The sequence below is a fragment of the Amblyomma mixtum genome, chromosome 8 (genome assembly GCF_055824585.1).
Source record: "Amblyomma mixtum isolate Tamu chromosome 8, ASM5582458v1, whole genome shotgun sequence".
Taxonomy (NCBI): domain Eukaryota; kingdom Metazoa; phylum Arthropoda; class Arachnida; order Ixodida; family Ixodidae; genus Amblyomma; species Amblyomma mixtum.
Genome location: NC_143019.1, coordinates 13,056,794 through 13,074,201, shown reverse-complemented (window position 1 = coordinate 13,074,201; position 17,408 = coordinate 13,056,794). Strand labels below are relative to the sequence as shown.

The following is a 17,408-nucleotide window of genomic DNA, read 5'->3' as shown; positions in this document are numbered from 1 at the left end:
GGCAAAAACTTGCCTTGTACGACCTGTCATAATCATCATCATCAGCCTGACTACGCCTACTGCAGGGCAAAGGCCTCTCTCATGTCTCTCCAGTTAACCCTGTCCTTCGCCATTTGCGGCCACCATATTCTCACTAATTTCTTAATCTCATCCGCCCACCTAACTTTCTGCCGCTCCTTGGTACGCTTGCCTTCTCTTGGTATCCACTCCGTTACCCTCAAGGACGAGCGGTTATCTTGCCTTCGCATTACATGCCCTGCCCAAGCCCATACTTCCTCTTGATTTCAAATAGGATGTCATTAACCTGCGTTTGTTCCCTCAACCACTCCGCTCACTTCCGATCTCTTAATGTTACACCTACCATTTTTTCCATAGCTCGCTGCGTTGTCCTTAACTTAAGCTGAACCCTCTTTGTTAGCCTCCACGTTTCTGTCCCATAGGTGAGCTCAAAATGACATGCCATACTGAACGTTTACACATCAAAACCACTTCAACTGCCAATCAGATGCACCCCTTTGCTGCAATATTTATCAACAGATGGCGCCACCATAATGTGGGCAGACTCACTGCTCCGAAGAAGCGAGACTGACCTTGGAAGCTTGTGCTTGGCTTGCACTTGTGAACTTCTTGCATGCCACGGCTTCGTGCAGCCGAATGAGCGGCGTGCTAATGGCAGCATAGGCTGGTAGCTTCCCTCTTTTGAGGTTTCTTGCCTGTCAAAATAGTGCTTGTGCCCCTACACCATGCATTCTGTGCCTGAACATGGAGAGTGCAATAAATAAAAAAAAAGGATACTTGTGGCCTGCAGCAGCTAGTCACTGCAAAAATATCAGCGTTGACATATCACCTCCCAATCAAGTTTGGTTTCACTGCTAGTAAGTTATACACAGAAAAAAAAAAAAAACATTCAAAGCTTCAAACTGAAATTGCGATCTTGCCATTCACAATACCACACAGGACACAAGTGCAATAAGCAAATATTCATAAACTTTATTACTTCCCAAGCACAAAATATCTGCCAAAAACCTAAACACACCTTAAAGTAAGAAGGGCCGCCCACTTTCCCACAGCAGTCCTTTGTATGCCTTTGGTTTGCCAATGGTGCCTTGGGGGGACGCACCACAGCAAGGGCTAAAAACCACCTCCAACTCACTCGCACACACATATACACAGAAAAAAAAAAAGACGTGTAAAAACAGGTAAAAAGTAGAGTGTCATTGCACGGGAAAGGGCACAACGTCCACCTTCTCGACGGCTTTAAAAGCCGGGTATAGGCCCGAATGGCCTGTGCGCCGGTTGACCCCCTTGCTGAAGCCGTCCCAGTGGTTGCCCGCAATGCCAAGAGTGTCGCCGACACGCATGTCAATCTCATTGGCTGACCGGGCTGTGTGGTTGTATATGGCCACCTGGTTGTGAGGCTTCTGGCCCCCAAAGTAGTAGATGTCGTCCAGTGAACGGAAGCGGTCGGCAGCGTCCACGTGTGACAACTGCATCATCTCGTACGCCAAGCGGCACACCTGCACGCAGCCATACAGGCACCCGAGGTGAAGTGCAGTCTGCTTAATAACGGCTCATTCCTTTCTTTTTATAATCTGGGACTATTCAGCTAAAAAAAAGAGTAAACTGGACCAATACGAAAGCCTATAGAAAGGTTAAAATGCTTAAGGGGGGACATGGGTCTTAGAGAATTTTTTTTTATTTACAGACCAAATACAATGAAACTGCACAGACTTATTCAGTTTTTTCTGATGATTTCAAATATGCAATTTGTTTATTTCTAGGCCAATTAGTTTCTGAGATATTAATATATATCATGCCATTGTCTGCTGAAACAACAGAAAAAAAATCGGCCACCAGAAATTTAATTTTAATATGTGGGTAGACGCTACACTGTGTGAGGAATGCAACGCTGGAAGCAGTTTTCAGTTTTTTTGAGTCTGTGTGGACAAATGGGCTTAGTAGTTAGTTTTCAAGTGAGTTAACCAGACATACAGTGCCAGAAAACACACGACACACATGAAACTAACTATAAGCCCATTTGTCGACATGGACAAAAAACTGAAAACTGCTTCCAGCGTTGCATTCCTCGCACATTGTAGTATCTACCCACATATTAAAATTAAATTTCTGGTAGCCCATTTTTTTCTATTGTTTCAGCAGACAATAGCATGACATATATTAATATCTCAGGAACTAATTGGCCTAGAAATACACAAACTGCATATTTGAAATCAGCAGAAAAAAACTGAATAAGGCTGTGCAGTTTCATTGCATTTGGTCTGTAAATAAAAAAAATTTTCTAAGACCCATGTCCCCCCTTAAAAGTACGCTGCTTAAGCTGTTCAGCAAAGTTTTTCTTGTGAATATTGCAACATTTTGTATCACTACTATATTTTTCCTTTGAAAATGTCTGCTATTTCCTGCTTGTTCTTGACATCTCAGTCAGGAACTTCCCAACAAGCACTAAGAAAACGGCCACAACTTATGTTTTGAAAACTAGTGCACGGACAAGCTTGTTATAAATATAAACCACTTAGATGACTGTAGCTATGTGCAGGAGTATTTCGGCATTTAAGGGCAGTAACAGTGGCAGGCGGTAATCTTGCACATGAAATTATAAATTATCAGAAAATGTATTTAAGCTAGTAATTTAATTACTGCTATGTCTGTCCCACAGCTTCGCAACATCTCGTAACGCCGCGTCATGCTGCACATTTACCGCAGCCATTTCCGCTGTGGGATGGAAGTCTGAAAATGGAGTCACTGGGCGAGCACTGCGGTGGTAACAGTGGTTTTATGTCTAAAGAATAAATGAAAACAATAAACAAAAACGAAAATTAAAGATGGGCGCTGGCTGCGGCAACTCCTTAAGCACCTGAGCTACAGCCGGCAGAAATGAAAAAGACAAGAGAGAAGACAGGGAGTGAGAAAGGAGAGGGGAGGATTATATAAAACAGCGCTTGCGTACCCGTGACAAGACACAGATCGGCATCATGCGTGAGTGGTCAGTGCCTCTCCGAGTGCCAACTAGAGAAATAGCAGTTGAACCGCAAAGAAGCCTACCTGGGAGGAGAACGTGCAGACCAGGTAGTCGCAGCGGGAGAGCATGTGTATGTCGAGTAGGACTCCCCGCAGTGACTCGGAACTGTAGCGCTGCCCGAGGGAAGCCGTGTTCGCTATGCGGCTGTCCCCGTAAAAGTGGTAATCGGGGTACCTGCAGGGTTTGACAGCACACATTACACACACTCTCTCACTCAGCCTGTGCTGAGAAACCTACGAACGCTACACACCACAAAGAGCTCATCATCATCATCAGCCTGACTACGCCCACTGCAGGGCAAAGGCCTCTCCCATGTCTCTCCAATTAACCCTGTCCTTTGTCAGTTGCGGTCACCGTATCCCCAAAAACTTCCTAATCTCATCCGCCCACCTAACCTTCTGCCACCCCCTGCTGCGCTTGTCATCTCTTGGAATCCACTCTGTTACCCTCACCTCACCTAATTTCGCTAACCCGTGAAATGGTTCAAGACCTTGCTGCTGCCGGCTTGGTGGCTGCTCTGAGACGTATCTTACTACTAACGGAGACAAACATTTAACATAGCACCTATATTGTGTTCATTCCTTACATGTCTTGAATATATTCAGGCTGAAATTTTTGCATGCAAAGTTTCGATACATGCTGCATGTTTATTAGTGCTTATATCAAAGCTTTAGGGGCAATATCTGGACACCTCCAAATCTAGACCACGGAAAAAAAAAATATATGTAGGGGACACATAAATTACATGCAGGGAATGCAATAGCACTGAAGTGAATTCTGCTAGGCATTCCTCTTCACCTGTGTCATGGCTGCTTGCTGAATATGCTGAGCCTGATCCTTGCCAACCTGATGCACAGAGCTGTCTAGACAGGTCTGCACAAAACCAAGTGCAGCTGCCAACTGCCGCTGAGCTCGCCACCGTGCTCGTCTATGTCACATGACCAGCGCGCCTGCCAACTCGGATCAACTGCTGCTGATCGTGCTGCGCTAAAAGTCCAAAATGTGCTCGGATTCTGCACTACAATTTGCGATGCACAGAAATGAATAGAAGCCTTAAAGTTTCATAATGAAGACAACTACACCACAAATTTTGGTACCCGCTTATCTTGAAACTTCTGTTCCCTTTGACAATTATGTTTTTACCACTTTGAGTTAACCATAGTTTGCTTTATAATTACTCAAAGTTGTCACTATTTGTGAATGAAAGTGACAGGCATTGAAAAGCTTTATCATCATTTGGAACATTGTCATTAAATTTGAAAAGCTGAATATTCGCACAGCCATAAAAAAAACAAAAAGGATATGGGGTGGCCGGTACACATCATAGTCATTGAGTACAGATTTTAAACCAGACTGCATTCCTTCCCATCTTCATGCCTGCCTAAAAATTTTAAGAGCGTTAGCTCTTACTCATCGCATTTCAAGATTTCGTGGGTCTGCTACCACCCTGAGATCACAGCGCCATCGGTGGCAGCAACTACTCATCACGTTTCCAGATTTCGTGGGGTCTGCTACCACCCTGAGATCACAGCGCCACCTGTGGCAGAAGCTACTCATCACGTTTCCAGATTTCGTGGGGTCTGCTACCACCCTGAGATCACAGCGCCACCTGTGGCAGAAACTACTCATCACGTTTCCAGATTTCATGGGGTCTGCTACCACCCTGAGATAACAGCGCCATCTGTGGCAGCAACTACTCATCACGTTTCCAGATTTCGTGGGGTCTGCTACCACCCTGAGATCACAGCGCCACCTGTGGCAGAAACTAGAAAACAGCACATCTCGCATCTCATTCATATCAATTCTAGTAAACCAAACAGCTAACGCTCGTTACTTCGTCTTCCAAATGGTGGCGGCTCTTTTTTTCACTGTTCCCAGCCCCACTCACTTGGTCTTGGCCTCAGACAGCAGCTTGGGGTCATCGGTGGCCAGGTAAACACGTCGCGTCGGGGGCGGGCCACCCTTGAGGGTGAGCCGCTCGAAAAAGTCTTGCACATACTCCATGTACTCCTCGAGGCTGTGGAAGTCGGCCTCGGTGCCCACTTTGTCTGTGCGCCGCACATGCACCCCCACCACGGGGCCCCGGAAGCCCATGTCGCGAGCTGCCTGGTCCAGGTACCGTTGCAGGCTGGGCTGCGGCCGCAAGAGGAATCCCAGCACCTGCGACACCCACCACAGGGCGGGCTGGCCGTGCAGCCGAGTCAACCGCGAAGCCAGCTCAGCGGGCACGGCGAGTGGCAGGAAGGCCGGTCGCGGCTGCACATTGTCGATGATTGGCAGCTCGACCACAGGGGCGCCGGCTATGTTGGCCGACCACGGAACCCCACGCTGGTTGCCGACTTGCGTGCAGCTGTTGCTGACGGGCTGGAAGACTGTCTCCCAGCCGGCGGAGGAGTAGCGCCAGCCCTTGGAGTGGAGCACCAGCGTGCGCTGGGTGGCGTAGGCAGTGATGAGGCAGTAGGTGGCGTGGTGCACCTGGCAGCCGTAGCCGCACCCCTTGTTGAGGCTGCACACCAGCTTGGGCGCCTTGCTGCAGTCGGCGGGGTGCTGGAGCTTGGAGAGCCGCGACCGCACCAGCTCGGTCAGGGCCCGCGACTCGGTCTGCCGCCACGAGTCGTAGCCATCTGCTCGTCGCATCTCTTCCAAGTCCAGCAGGATTGTGCTGATCAAAGAAAGAATCCCAATAAGGAGGAGGTCTGCTTCTGGCCGCAATTGAACTGCTCTAATTTCAGCGCAGTGGCGCCACTACTAACATATTCCCCACGTCGAAACACAGCCCACTGAAAGCTACGGTTGTAAAACAATGAATGTAGAGGCACCAATTATACTGCAGTTTCTTCATGTCGCACATAACCTATAACCACACTTTGACACCATAGTCATCGTTCAGCTGTTGAAACCAAAACAGCAAGAGAAAGAAATTCGATTATAAATTATTCAGCGGTCGCAGGAGAATACCACGTGGTAACCCATGTATAATAATGCCTTACACATCGTTACAAAGAAGAAAACATGCACCTAAAGGTTAGGTGTCTGGACCCCTTTAAGTGTCCCCTCCAATCTTTTCATCCCTCTTAGATCGACATGAAAACTTTGTTACCAGAGAGATTCTGCAAGTGTTCGAATGTCCAACCAGGTAACAATTACTACTAGATATGCAATGAGCCTTTTGCCGCAGTATAGGTATGACAGATGCAAGGCCATATTAAAGAACAAGCTTCCAAAAAAAATGAACTCACAATTCAACAACATGTAGATGTACAGCGTATGGGCAGTGCACCTGGCTCGCTTCTCGAGCATAATTAGTGTCAGCCACTCCACACACAGCACACAGAGTGGCCAATGACACGGTTCCTGCTTACATCTTTTGATAAAGCACTGGTGTACAGTTAAACAAAGGACAAAGTTTTGCAAGGCAGCTGGTATAAATGACAGTGTACAGGCAAGAACTAACTCTTGCAGTCAGCACAGGTAAGTGAGAGTGCATGCCGTGTTTGTGTTATTCCTCATTTCAACATCTTTTGTTCCCCCCCCCCCCTCCCCTCCTTATTTCAAATTAACTTTCCAATAACGCATCCCGGCTCCATTCCGGCTACTGTTGCACAAGTCACCCTGAGGCGCACACGTTTCTGCAGGCATGAAAAGACGGGAACGCACCGGCGGTGTACAGCCAGGTCGTCGATAATGCGTTGCAAGTTTGCCTGGTCCTCTTTCTTGAGGTTGGGCAGCAGCTTCTTGAGCTGTGCCCGAGCGTAGAACCAAAGTTCCTGGACCCCATTCGCCGCACGCCGACGGCGGACCTCGTACTCCTCGCTTGGCTCACACCCTGCTAGGAAGGAGAGAGAGAAAGGAAGTAGTCCTCACAGTTGCACATATCTTCCCAAAATTCAGCACCTACCTGTGTGCTGCTGTTGCCTTGCGCTGCTGGGTTCTTCCTTTTTGCTGGGCTCCCTGTGAGAGAAACCAGCACATGAGAGGCAGCAGTGAAAAAGCACACAGGCCTCAGACCCAAACCATTCAGGATACATCCAAAGTAAAAAGCCTCTTAGTCACATCAGCACGTGAGATGGTATAACGTCACTTCCACTTTGAGTTGTTGAGGGATTCCGTCTCTCCCCGTTCTAGCTTCCTTAGTTAGCTGAGGTAGTATAGCGAGTGCCTTAGTTTGGCAGTGATGGCAAGTCCGAGATTAGGATAAGTTTTTCCTCAACTGCAAGCACGTGAAAATGGTGCCTAGTTTATTTTTTTGCAACCATGTGGGTGCACGTGGGACAATACTGTTTTCAATTATTCCTTTGCTAATATTATAGTGCACTAAACGAGCATTTTCGAGGCCCTGGGCTAGATTTATGACTGGGATACAATAAGGGTGGTTATGCCGAAGCGAACATTGAGGGCATTAGCGATGTGTACATATCAGATGATGGGTTTTATGCACCAAGGCAACACTACGGATTAAGAAGTGCATCGTAACGGAGAACTTCGAATTAATTTCAACCACCCGAGGTACAAATTCGAGTCTATTGCAAATACAAACTTGAACACGAGATAAAAGTGGGCAGGTTAGTGACTTCATCAGGCAACCAAATTTACAACCCGAGCAATATAATATCCTTGCCTAGAGCTTTGTTTCAATGTACAGGTCAAGGCAAGAATGATATTGAGAGGAACACATTATTAGCATGCAGTCAAGAATTACTACCCAGCTAGTGTCAAGTGAGAAGACTACTCTGTCTTTTTTTTTCCAAGTTGTACTCCTCTGGAAGCATGATCCACTTCACGCTTTTTCACATTCTATGCAGGAATACAAGTAAATTTGGTCCTTGAGTGTAAATTAAATGTTCCTCATCTTATTGTTTGCACCTGTGCTTGGCAATGGTATTCAAGCTGAAACTTGCTTCTCTGCAAGTGTTTACCTAAGGGGGCATGCTGGGTGGAAAGCTATCCAATTGTTGAGACTACTTCCTTCTCAAAATCTTTTTTCCCTCCTTGCAGCTGTTGGGGTAAAGGCCCCCATCTAGATGCAATTATGTCAGGAAAAAGACCAAACTCAAAAACCTAACCAACTCTAAGAACTCATTGATCCCTATGCAGAGATCTGAGCAAGTTTCTCACGAGTGACACCCAAGGTGCTGACATAAGAGTACGATAAACCAAAGTTCTTTGCACTATTTAAGAAATGTGCTGTCACAGAACAGAAGTGTGTGACGCACACAATGACATGTGCAGTGACACAAATCAAGTACGCTCTGGTAGGTCTTGCTAGCGGGTAACAAAAGTGCATTTACATTGCCTGTGTGTTCATGAAAAGTGACTGTGTTCATGAAAGTGCACAGCTCATGAAAAAAAAAACTGAAGTACAACAGAAGCACTCATGCTGTTTGTGTCTGTCACTTTGTCTTCAGTCTTCTGCTGCTCTTCAGTTTTTTTTTTTTGTGTGTGCGTGTGTGTGTGTGAATGTGTTATACAAAGGACAAGACCAAAGTGAGATGGCAATGGGGTTTCAGGTACCAGGCGAGCATGTGTACAGCACCAGCACATACAGGTACAGCATCTGTAGGAGCTTGCCCCTACAGGCAAGCACCTCTATTGAAAGTGCAGCAAAGGCCATGACAACAATACCAGAACACTTACGATGCACCTGCATTTTGCCGAATGCCAATAACATGCCACCGTGGTGTGCCAAAAAAAAAAAATGATTTGGGCTACTACTAAACTCATACACAACCTGGTGCTCTGCCCGTCAACTGTCTCCTCAATATTCTTGTAAGCATGAGAACTCAATTAATTGTGTATGATTTAATGTATATTTGAAAGCAACTGGTAACATAGCAGAATCTCATTGAGATCACTTAATTAGATCTACCAGTGTAATGATGCCCTGGTCCAGTACAAGTTTTTTAAAAATTTGAAAGCTCTCCATTACTCGAACTCAGCATAAATGAAAAAAAAAAATTTGAGTCCCCTCTGAGCTTGAATTACCAAAGGTTGACTGTATTTGGAAATGGGCACACATTCTACCTGGAAAGCGTGGGAGAAACTATAAATCACGCGTCTCATCTGAACCAATGCAGAAGAAAGGTCATAAGTGAATGCCACTAGAAAGGCAGGCTGGCATTTCAATGGGTTCGAACCATCAGCATTCTTTAAACATGTCACTAGGAGGTAACCCATTATGGATTGTCAGTCTCTCTGGTGCACATATGCTCCAAAGGCTGCTCCCCAAACTGGCTACAATACATACAGTCAGGCACAATCATGCTTAGAGCCTTTTTACGTCGTGTTGCAGTGCGAAACAACTGCGGACACTTAAGTTGCTATGTGTCGTGTTTTATGCAGCAGACGTACTATGGCACCCGACGTGTACAATGGGGCCTCCTTCTGAACTGATTTTATTGCATTCACTCTTATTGTATGCGTTACTGAATAAACTTGAAAAAAATATATATACGGGGCTATAGAGAGCATGCACGAAACAGTGTTAAATTTGATTTTTCGTCAAAGGAATTCATTACTTGAATTTGAAGCATTTGCTTTCTTTTTAAGAACTTCAACACATCTCAAGAACCTACAAATGAATTTTCTCCAAGAATCAAGCTGTGGTCAAAAAGAGGTGTAGCCTAAAATCGTGCGAAATGCTTTTTCTTTAGTTCCTAAAGTTTTGTGGTTTACTATGACCACAGCTACGCATACTTCACATGTAGGTTCTGCTTGTTTCATGAGAATAATAAAGTTGTGCACATGACATGTGTGTCCAGTGTAGTGTAAAGATAGCGTAAAATCGCTTCAACATGATGCTCTTGCTGTCCACAAGTCTTTCGTTCAACCAAGATGGGCTTTACTATGCACAGTTTCGCACCTGCTTCATTATCCTTCGCAGAGAGCCACTTACCTGTCTGCTTAATGCTTAATTCACATTTCAAAGGGACGTAAGCAAGTGCAATGAAAAGCCACCACTAAATAAAAACGATATCCTTCTTTCCTGTCTTGAACACTGTGTGCCACAAAACTCTGCAGCTGAAAAACTCTGATCTTTTTTTACCCCTTTAGCAGCTACAATATTGTAGTTGCTAAGCGAAAATGCAAATCTAGCCTTGTACCAGCCCTGAAGCAGTCTCAGCAAACATTAAGACAACACCAATCACATCCTCCTGATAAATCATTGCAATCAAAGCTGTATAAAGGTTATCTCACAACCATTACATTTTGTATCTGTGTATCGCCTTCATGTGTCTTTGACTATGACTGTTGCTTGTTAAATGTCCGTTTATAGTGTGTATTGTTTACTTTCCATTTACTCTGAGTATGATTACTTACTGTTTATTGCCCATTAACTATTACATTACAGGCATATACTTCATGTGAATGTTGCATATATACAGTCTGTCACAAGACATAGCAGCGTTTCGATGTGTTATGTCAACCGTTCTTGTGCCAATTTTTCCCCAGAGCACTAATGAGTAGTCACTGCCACACACGGGCATCAACCTGTCTTTACATGTACTATCGGGGACAAAAGTTGTATACTTCACGCGGCGGGAGCCGGGGCAACGGAAAACTGCGCATTTTGGCAAGCTAAAGCAAGAAACATTGAAACGAGCCAAGCGACAGGCCTGCTGATAATGAAGGTCACACATTGGCTGTCTCGATCCCAGATGCTGCCGGTAGATGGCGCTGCAATGCAGTTTTCCATTGCTCCGCCTCCCACCACATGGACTATACCACTTTTGTCCCCGATAGTACATGTAAATAATAATAACATTTTCGCTGGTGGGTTAACCACTCACTTGATGGAATTGAGCAAAGATCGCAGCTCCTCGTTCTGCTGTTTGAGTGACTCGAGCTCCCCCACAGCCCGTGTGAGCCGTGCCAGCACCTGCTCGTCCGGCTCACTGCTGTGGAACAGTGGTCCGCTGATCATCAGCACGACCAGCAGCCACATGACGAGCACGCAGGCAATCAGCTTGCCCAAGCCCATGGCCCTGTAAAGAGTCATTTTACTTTGCCATGCTGGATGCACAGCTAGCAAACGACAGGCTGGCATATGAATTCAGCGTTCACGTAGCTGAATCAACTTCATTATTTCGAGAAACAACTGTTCCCTTATGAACTTCATTATTTCGAGAAACAATTGTTCTCGTATGACAGGTGACCGTCACGCTCGCGTTAGACGAAGTGACGTCACGACTCGCTCGGCCCTCGAACCCTCACCTTAGTGCCTTCGCCGTCATCCTCACCCTCGGCCTGGCGCTCGAGCTCTCCTCGCCGTCGGTGGATTGTAGTTTTGTGAACCACGGTTAGGCCACGGACCGTTCGGATAGCCTCTGAAGAGCGCAAGCACAAGCGAAAACGGGCACTTGAATGCACGCTGAGGCAACAACATATGCAGAAGCCTACACAAAATCGAACATGAAGTACAGTACAGGGGTGAGGAGCCACTGTGCTGTACTTCAGCTATACACAGTGGCAATGATCGTAGCCGTAGGATCGGCAGAGTTTCGCATATATACAAACACAACGCCGTTTCGTTTGCTTTCGTGGCGGTTGTAACATAAACTGTCGACCGAGCGTCGTTTCGATACGAAAGTAGTACGAGGGTCGGCCGAGAGAAGCAGCGGACGCGCCACCCCCCTTTTCATGCCCGCGTTCACTTCGCGACCACTTTACGTGGACGATTGCGTAGCGACACACTTAGCTCTCGCTGTCGTATACACGTCACGCGATAGCGCAGGAGGTTCATAAATTATTTTTCCCACTCACATGGCTTTCCGTGGGCGATGGCTTCAGTGCCTCCTTTGCAATTTGCTTCGATGTGGTAGGCTGCTGTCTAGCCGTCTTCGATACATTTCAGCACGCTGGTCTCCGCGGGCCCCGTGGAATGAGCGGCCATGCTGCGCGCGGAAGCATGCTTCGAGGCCGGCGCGCGTATCTGCAGCCAAGTTCCTTACTGCCGCCGTGGCTGAAACGGCCAGCTGTCTTGATCAACACCTCATCGTCGTGAGAATCTGATCACCCCCCATTGCTCGAGCAAGAATCCAGAACAATCCAAGTTGAATCCAGTTTATGGTTCAAATTAGAATAAAAAACTAACTGTGCAACACTACGAGTTCTGTGAACATCTCTGACGATCAGTAATGTGTCGAGTCATCTGCTACAGTCTAATAAATTAATCGGCGTTCAAACTACTCTTTGTCACAAACAGCTGACACGAACATACTGTGATTAACGTGATTTATTGTTTTACTCTCTACAGGCCGCAACCAAGTACTCAATTCAAGAACTTGGACCAGATGATGCTCTCGTGCTCATCGGCTGCCAGAAGACTTCTGTGGTTTACAATTTTGTGCAAGTTTGTAACTCCGTAAAAACTAGTCCTAAAGTTGTCGAGTACCAATATATTATCTGGCAACCATAAAAAAAGAGGACGCGCACAACTTTTTAATGCAAGGACGTATTGCACTGCTATTTCTCTATTAGTACCACTTTGGTTAATCCATGAGCGAAATAAGTTTGCTGTGACGTCACAGCCAAAACCACAAAACAGAAAATGGAGAAGTCATTTCCTGTGTGACCATTTTTCGCAGCGCATGGTTGAGTTTCTCATTTATTCGCTACTGTTTGCCATATCGTGGCCCATGAAGCAATCATCGATTGTTTCAACGTAAGTACGGAACCTTTTGAACGTCGCCTCGTGTTTCTTGAGCCCATGCTTTCGCGTTGAGCTCCGTGTTTTGGGACACGAAGCAGTCGCTGTAGCTAAAGAGGAAAAATGAAAGCTGCCTTTGGAGGAAAGAAGTCGTTTTATTTAGTAAAATTGGAAGTCTTAACCTGCAAGTGTTGGGTGACTAGCAAAGCTCAATGCATTTCACACTACACGCGTGACCTAGTTTCTTAGTTTCCCATCAGAGGCGAGTTGCTCGTAGCAGTACGCTTGCGTTGTGCTATCGATCTTCGCTTCAGGAAGTTGTGTAGGTCGCGAGGGTAGGCTGTGTTCTACGTATACAAGGGGTGGCTCGGTGGCTTCTTACACTTCTTATCGTGTGGCGTGTCCGGAAACGCGTATCAGCATGTCGAGATGACTATGAAAGGGTGCGGTCATCTTTCGTGGCGCCTTCGTTCCGCCCGTTCCTGGCGAACTGCAGCTGGTGTCTGCTAAGCCTCGTTACGCGTATGTTTGGTTTTGCTTTTGTTGCGGTTTTTATTCCGCTCCGTGATTCCTGAATGGGAGGCGCTGTGACTCGCATGGCGTGTATCATCATGTTGTAAACGGCTGCCGTTCGACGTTTGCACCCCTGCCGTTTCTTCATTGTTGGGGCTGCGTTTTTCAAGTCTTCTTCGCGTTAAAGGGGCGTATACAGCGGAGGTGTGTAAATTTATTGCGGATTCAGTTCTGTGCAGTCTTGGTGCGCTTGCGTTAAGAGTGCGTCACTGGGAACTCCGTTTCACCGCGATTGCCCGTTTTGTGCACGTTTCGTCGAAGATGCCGCGGCATGTTCACCCAACGCTGTTATCGCGTATGATAGTTTCAGGGTGTCTGTTCTACGTAAGCATGATTGCGCCTCGTGCCGATTTCCATCGAGCGTCCTGTTCTCACTTGCCGTATGACGTCGTTTCCGTTTCAGATGACGGCCGCGATCGGCAAGATCGACGATACTCGCGTTCTCCGGCTCGGCGTCGGGTTTCTTTGGCCGCTAGCCATGCTGCGCTGTTAGGCGCGCATTCAGGAGAGACTCCATCACGGTGCGCCCGGCAGGAACGACATGTCGAGCTCGGACACGGACCCGACGGACGCCGGAGGCCGCCAGTCTCCGGACGCCGGTCAGCCGAGCGGAACGTCTGGCGATAGCGGCGAAGGGTCGTCGTCATCGGCAGCCACGCAGACGGAGGAGAAGACGCCTGGCGTTCGCCAGAAGCTAAGAACCCTGACTTTCGGAAGGCGTCGCAAGAACAACGCCGCTGCCTCGACGACTGGGGCGTCGACGAGTGCGACCGCTTCGCCGATGCCACCCAAAGAACAACAGCCGACCCGAGACTGCGCCAGTTCCAAGCCGAGAAAAGGCACGTGGGGTTTCAAGCTCGGCTGCAGGTCTCGCCGCACGTCATCTGCGACTGACCCGGTTGCCGCTGATCCTCCTACGGGCTGTCCCATATGCATATGCACTGGCTACCGTCGCACCGAAGAGCACACGCTCGGCCCGAAAGTTGTCTTTAAAGTCACGCAACCTTCTCGCGGTGACAAGAAGGGGCCGACCTCGGCGGGTTCTGCCGCTTGCGGTGGCGCGGCTGACGGGAAATTTCGTGGCGATGAATACCAGATGGACGACTGGGACGAGCGGGCACGCAAAGAGCGGGCTCGGGAGATCGAAGAAGGCGTCGACCCACCCCCGGGCTTCCGTGCCGACGGGTCTCGGCCCTCCTCCTCCAGTGAAGCGAGCGAGACGTCGAACCCCTCGGAGCGGCCCAGGGCTCAGGCTTCGCAGAGCCAGTCACCTCACCAGCAGCAGCCCGTTCAGCAGCAGCTTCCAGAGCTGGCCCTCGCCCTACGCAATCAGCTCAGCCTGTCTGCGGGCCAGGGGCCCCCCGAGGGCCTCTCGGTCCCGTGGGAGGTGCTCAGCCGGATCTGGGACGTGGCCCCGCAGGTGCACACGCAGGTCGACTACATGCACTGCCTCGTGCCTGACCTGCTCGGCATCACCTCCTGCAGCTTCTACTGGGGAAAGATGGACCGGTACGAGGCCGAACGCCTGCTCGAGAACAAGCCGGAAGGGACGTTCCTCCTCAGGGACTCCGCTCAGGAAGAGTATCTATTCTCCGTCAGCTTCCGCCGGTACGGCCGGTCTCTCCACGCGCGAGTGGAGCAGTGGAATCACCGGTTCAGCTTCGACTCGCACGACCCCGGGGTGTTCTCGTCGCGCACAGTGTGTGGCCTGGTCGAGCACTACAAGGACCCCTCGTGCTGCATGTACTTCGAGCCCATGCTGACGCGCCCCCTGCACCGGACTTTCGTCTTTCCCCTGCAGCACCTGGCGCGAGCCGTCATCTGCTCGTGCATCGCGTACGACGGGGCCGCGAAGCTTCCGCTGCCGCGAAGCCTCAAGAGCTACCTGCGGGAGTACCACTACAAGCAGCGGGTGCGGGTGCGCCAGATCGAAGATGGCGGAACAGCGGTGGACGTCGGCTTTGGACCCGGTGTCAGCAGAGGGTATGGCCTGCTTGGTGCGTCCACTCTGAGCGGGTGTCATGGCGGCCCGGATGCAGGTGGAAGACCGTGACACACAGAGGGCCCTGTGCCCTCTAGGCCCCAGCTTATTCACATGGATAGTTTCAGGAGCTTATCGGTGGCCTCCTCGGTGTGTGGTGCAGAATTAGCATTGGCAAATGCAAAGCTCACATTTTTATTGCGTCGTAGTGAAGTTTCTCTGCGTGGCATTTGTTGATGCCGAGCGTCTGAACAAGATGTCCATACATTATGCAAGTTAGGTCAGGTCAACTGTAATTGCCACTGGTTGGGAGGCTGCTTTTCATTCAGTGAACATCCTACAGTAATATAGTGACTGCTGAGAAGTGAACATGCAGTTGTTGAACATTTACTTCCACGAATGGCAAGACTGGTGCTACAGTGCTGTTCTTCAAAGATCTGTTGATGCTGTGCTTTTCGCAGCATGCAACAACTTTTCTGAGCCTCTGTAGAGTTACGGTAATGGGGCGCGAGTAGCGCTGCATTCGGTGAAAAGAGCTTCAGAACAACACGTGCTATCTCATCTAGTGACTTGAATCGCCCGTCTCTGTCAATCTTCTGACTTGTGTTACAGCGAAACACTGATCATGACTCTCTGCAAGAATCATACGGATGAACGAATGTATTTTAGCCGTGTTTTTTTTTTTTAATGCTTTGCCGAGTACCTGCATAGCGAAAAATGAAGCTTTATTATCAGCTGTTCCATGTGCACTTGAATGGTTTTACCTGTGTTATTATGTGCTTTGTGATTGATTGTTTTTATTTGACTGGGTAGTGTCTACAAGTTCTTTTATAGGTCAACATGGTAATTTTTGTTTAATAGAGATGAATTAACATATGTATTATATTCTTGTTTTTTGTTCCAACTTTTTTGTTGGTTTAGCAGTAGGTTAGTATTGCAAACTCTTATTTCTTTGAGCAACACGCACTTGGGAATTGGACTGTGTATTGAATGTCAGTTAAATTTATTTCACTCTTGTCTTGCTTTTTAGCTCCTGAGTTTATGGTAATGTTTTTTTCACTGTAGTGAGTAAACAGAGTATTGGTTGATGTGTGCAGGTATGGCAAGATAAAGCCCATTAATTTTAAAGTGAAATGCTTGTTTTCAGAGTGGATTCCATTTGACAGGCCTGCTGGTACTAAAGCAGGTGGTGTACTGCGGAGTTTTGTCAGTACGAATCCTGAGATAGTACCACCTTTGCTCAAGCCTCTCTGATGTTTTGACCTGTAACTTCAGATGTAATACAAATTGGGGCAAGAGAGTTAGCATGCCTCACTCTGCTCATGACTGTCCATGGTGTCTAGCGTTGTGTGTCGGACAGCATTGTTGGCAACATGCTTACGGTCCGAGGTTTTATCCGGGCACTTTCAAGCAGTCCCACGTGGTGTTTGCTGGATCTGGATGACAGGTTTACTGGCCCCTTAGAGATGAAAAAAAAAAAAATCCTGGTGTCTAATTTGTGGCACGTGCAGCAACATGAACAAAGGGAAGAATGTGCAGCATCTTGGAGTAGTTTTATTAGGTTTTATTATTGACTCATGCCAACAGTTCTGCCAACGCTGCAGCAGTGAATGGAGTGTTCACTGAGTACAAAAACTGGTTTTGATATTGGATACAACTATGGAAGCAAGATAAAAATCGTTTTCAACTGTTACAGCTACATGTAACGTGTAGGAAAACGAAATGCTATTGAACTTACACTTCCATGTCTTATCGGGTAGGAAAAAATGTGTTTTATGTGTAAGCTCTTGTTATTTATTGTCCCGGTCTGTCTTGTACATTATGCTCTGTATTTGAACTGTTTTTACCCGCTGTATATAGTGTAAGTAATGTCTTTAGTGTCCTATCAGTCTCCGCGTTTATTATCACTGCTCACGTCTGTTGGTTGTTCATGATTCAGTGTGCAAAATAAAGTTGAAAGCACTGCAGAGTGTTTTTAATACTTGAAAAAAAATACACATGCTACCAAAAACATGGATAGTTACATTGGGGTCAACTTAGAAAGTGTATTGTAATGCTGCTCTAAAGCTGATAAAAAGTTTTGGAACAGTTATGGTTTGCATCCTCCATTTTTTGACCATACAAAAGAAAACTCTGCTAAAACTTTCGTGGTCGGCAGAAAAAAGAAA

At 47.4% G+C, this 17,408-nt stretch overlaps 2 protein-coding genes across 5 annotated transcripts; one reads left to right on the top strand and one right to left on the bottom strand.

The window, feature by feature from the left end:
* Positions 1 to 970: 970 nt before the first annotated feature.
* LOC149331381 (alpha-(1,6)-fucosyltransferase-like) lies at positions 971 to 12,071 on the bottom strand. 3 transcript variants are annotated; one of them, XM_089556504.1, is made up of 8 exons: positions 11,801 to 12,071; positions 11,252 to 11,364; positions 10,828 to 11,022; positions 6,939 to 6,991; positions 6,698 to 6,869; positions 4,929 to 5,702; positions 3,064 to 3,214; positions 971 to 1,517 (listed from the first exon to the last, which is right to left on the bottom strand). In XM_089556504.1, the coding sequence occupies exons 2-8, from the start codon at positions 11,269 to 11,271 to the stop codon at positions 1,215 to 1,217; spliced, it is 1,668 nt and encodes a 555-aa protein (XP_089412630.1). In that variant the 5' UTR covers positions 11,272 to 11,364; positions 11,801 to 12,071; the 3' UTR covers positions 971 to 1,214. The 3 variants fall into 3 exon arrangements, with proteins under 3 accessions (XP_089412630.1, XP_089412631.1, XP_089412632.1); XM_089556505.1 differs by having other exon boundaries at positions 6,698 to 6,866; XM_089556506.1 differs by lacking the exon at positions 11,252 to 11,364.
* A 472-nt stretch (positions 12,072 to 12,543) lies between these two features.
* LOC149331380 (uncharacterized) lies at positions 12,544 to 17,207 on the top strand. Of its 2 annotated transcripts, none has more exons than XM_089556502.1 (2): positions 12,544 to 12,701; positions 13,663 to 17,207. In XM_089556502.1, exon 2 carries the CDS (start codon positions 13,801 to 13,803, stop codon positions 15,310 to 15,312), a length of 1,512 nt encoding a protein of 503 aa, XP_089412628.1. In that variant the 5' UTR covers positions 12,544 to 12,701; positions 13,663 to 13,800; the 3' UTR covers positions 15,313 to 17,207. The 2 variants fall into 2 exon arrangements, with proteins under 2 accessions (XP_089412628.1, XP_089412629.1); XM_089556503.1 differs by lacking the exon at positions 12,544 to 12,701 and adding an exon at positions 13,011 to 13,208.
* The last annotated feature ends 201 nt before the right edge of the window (positions 17,208 to 17,408 follow it).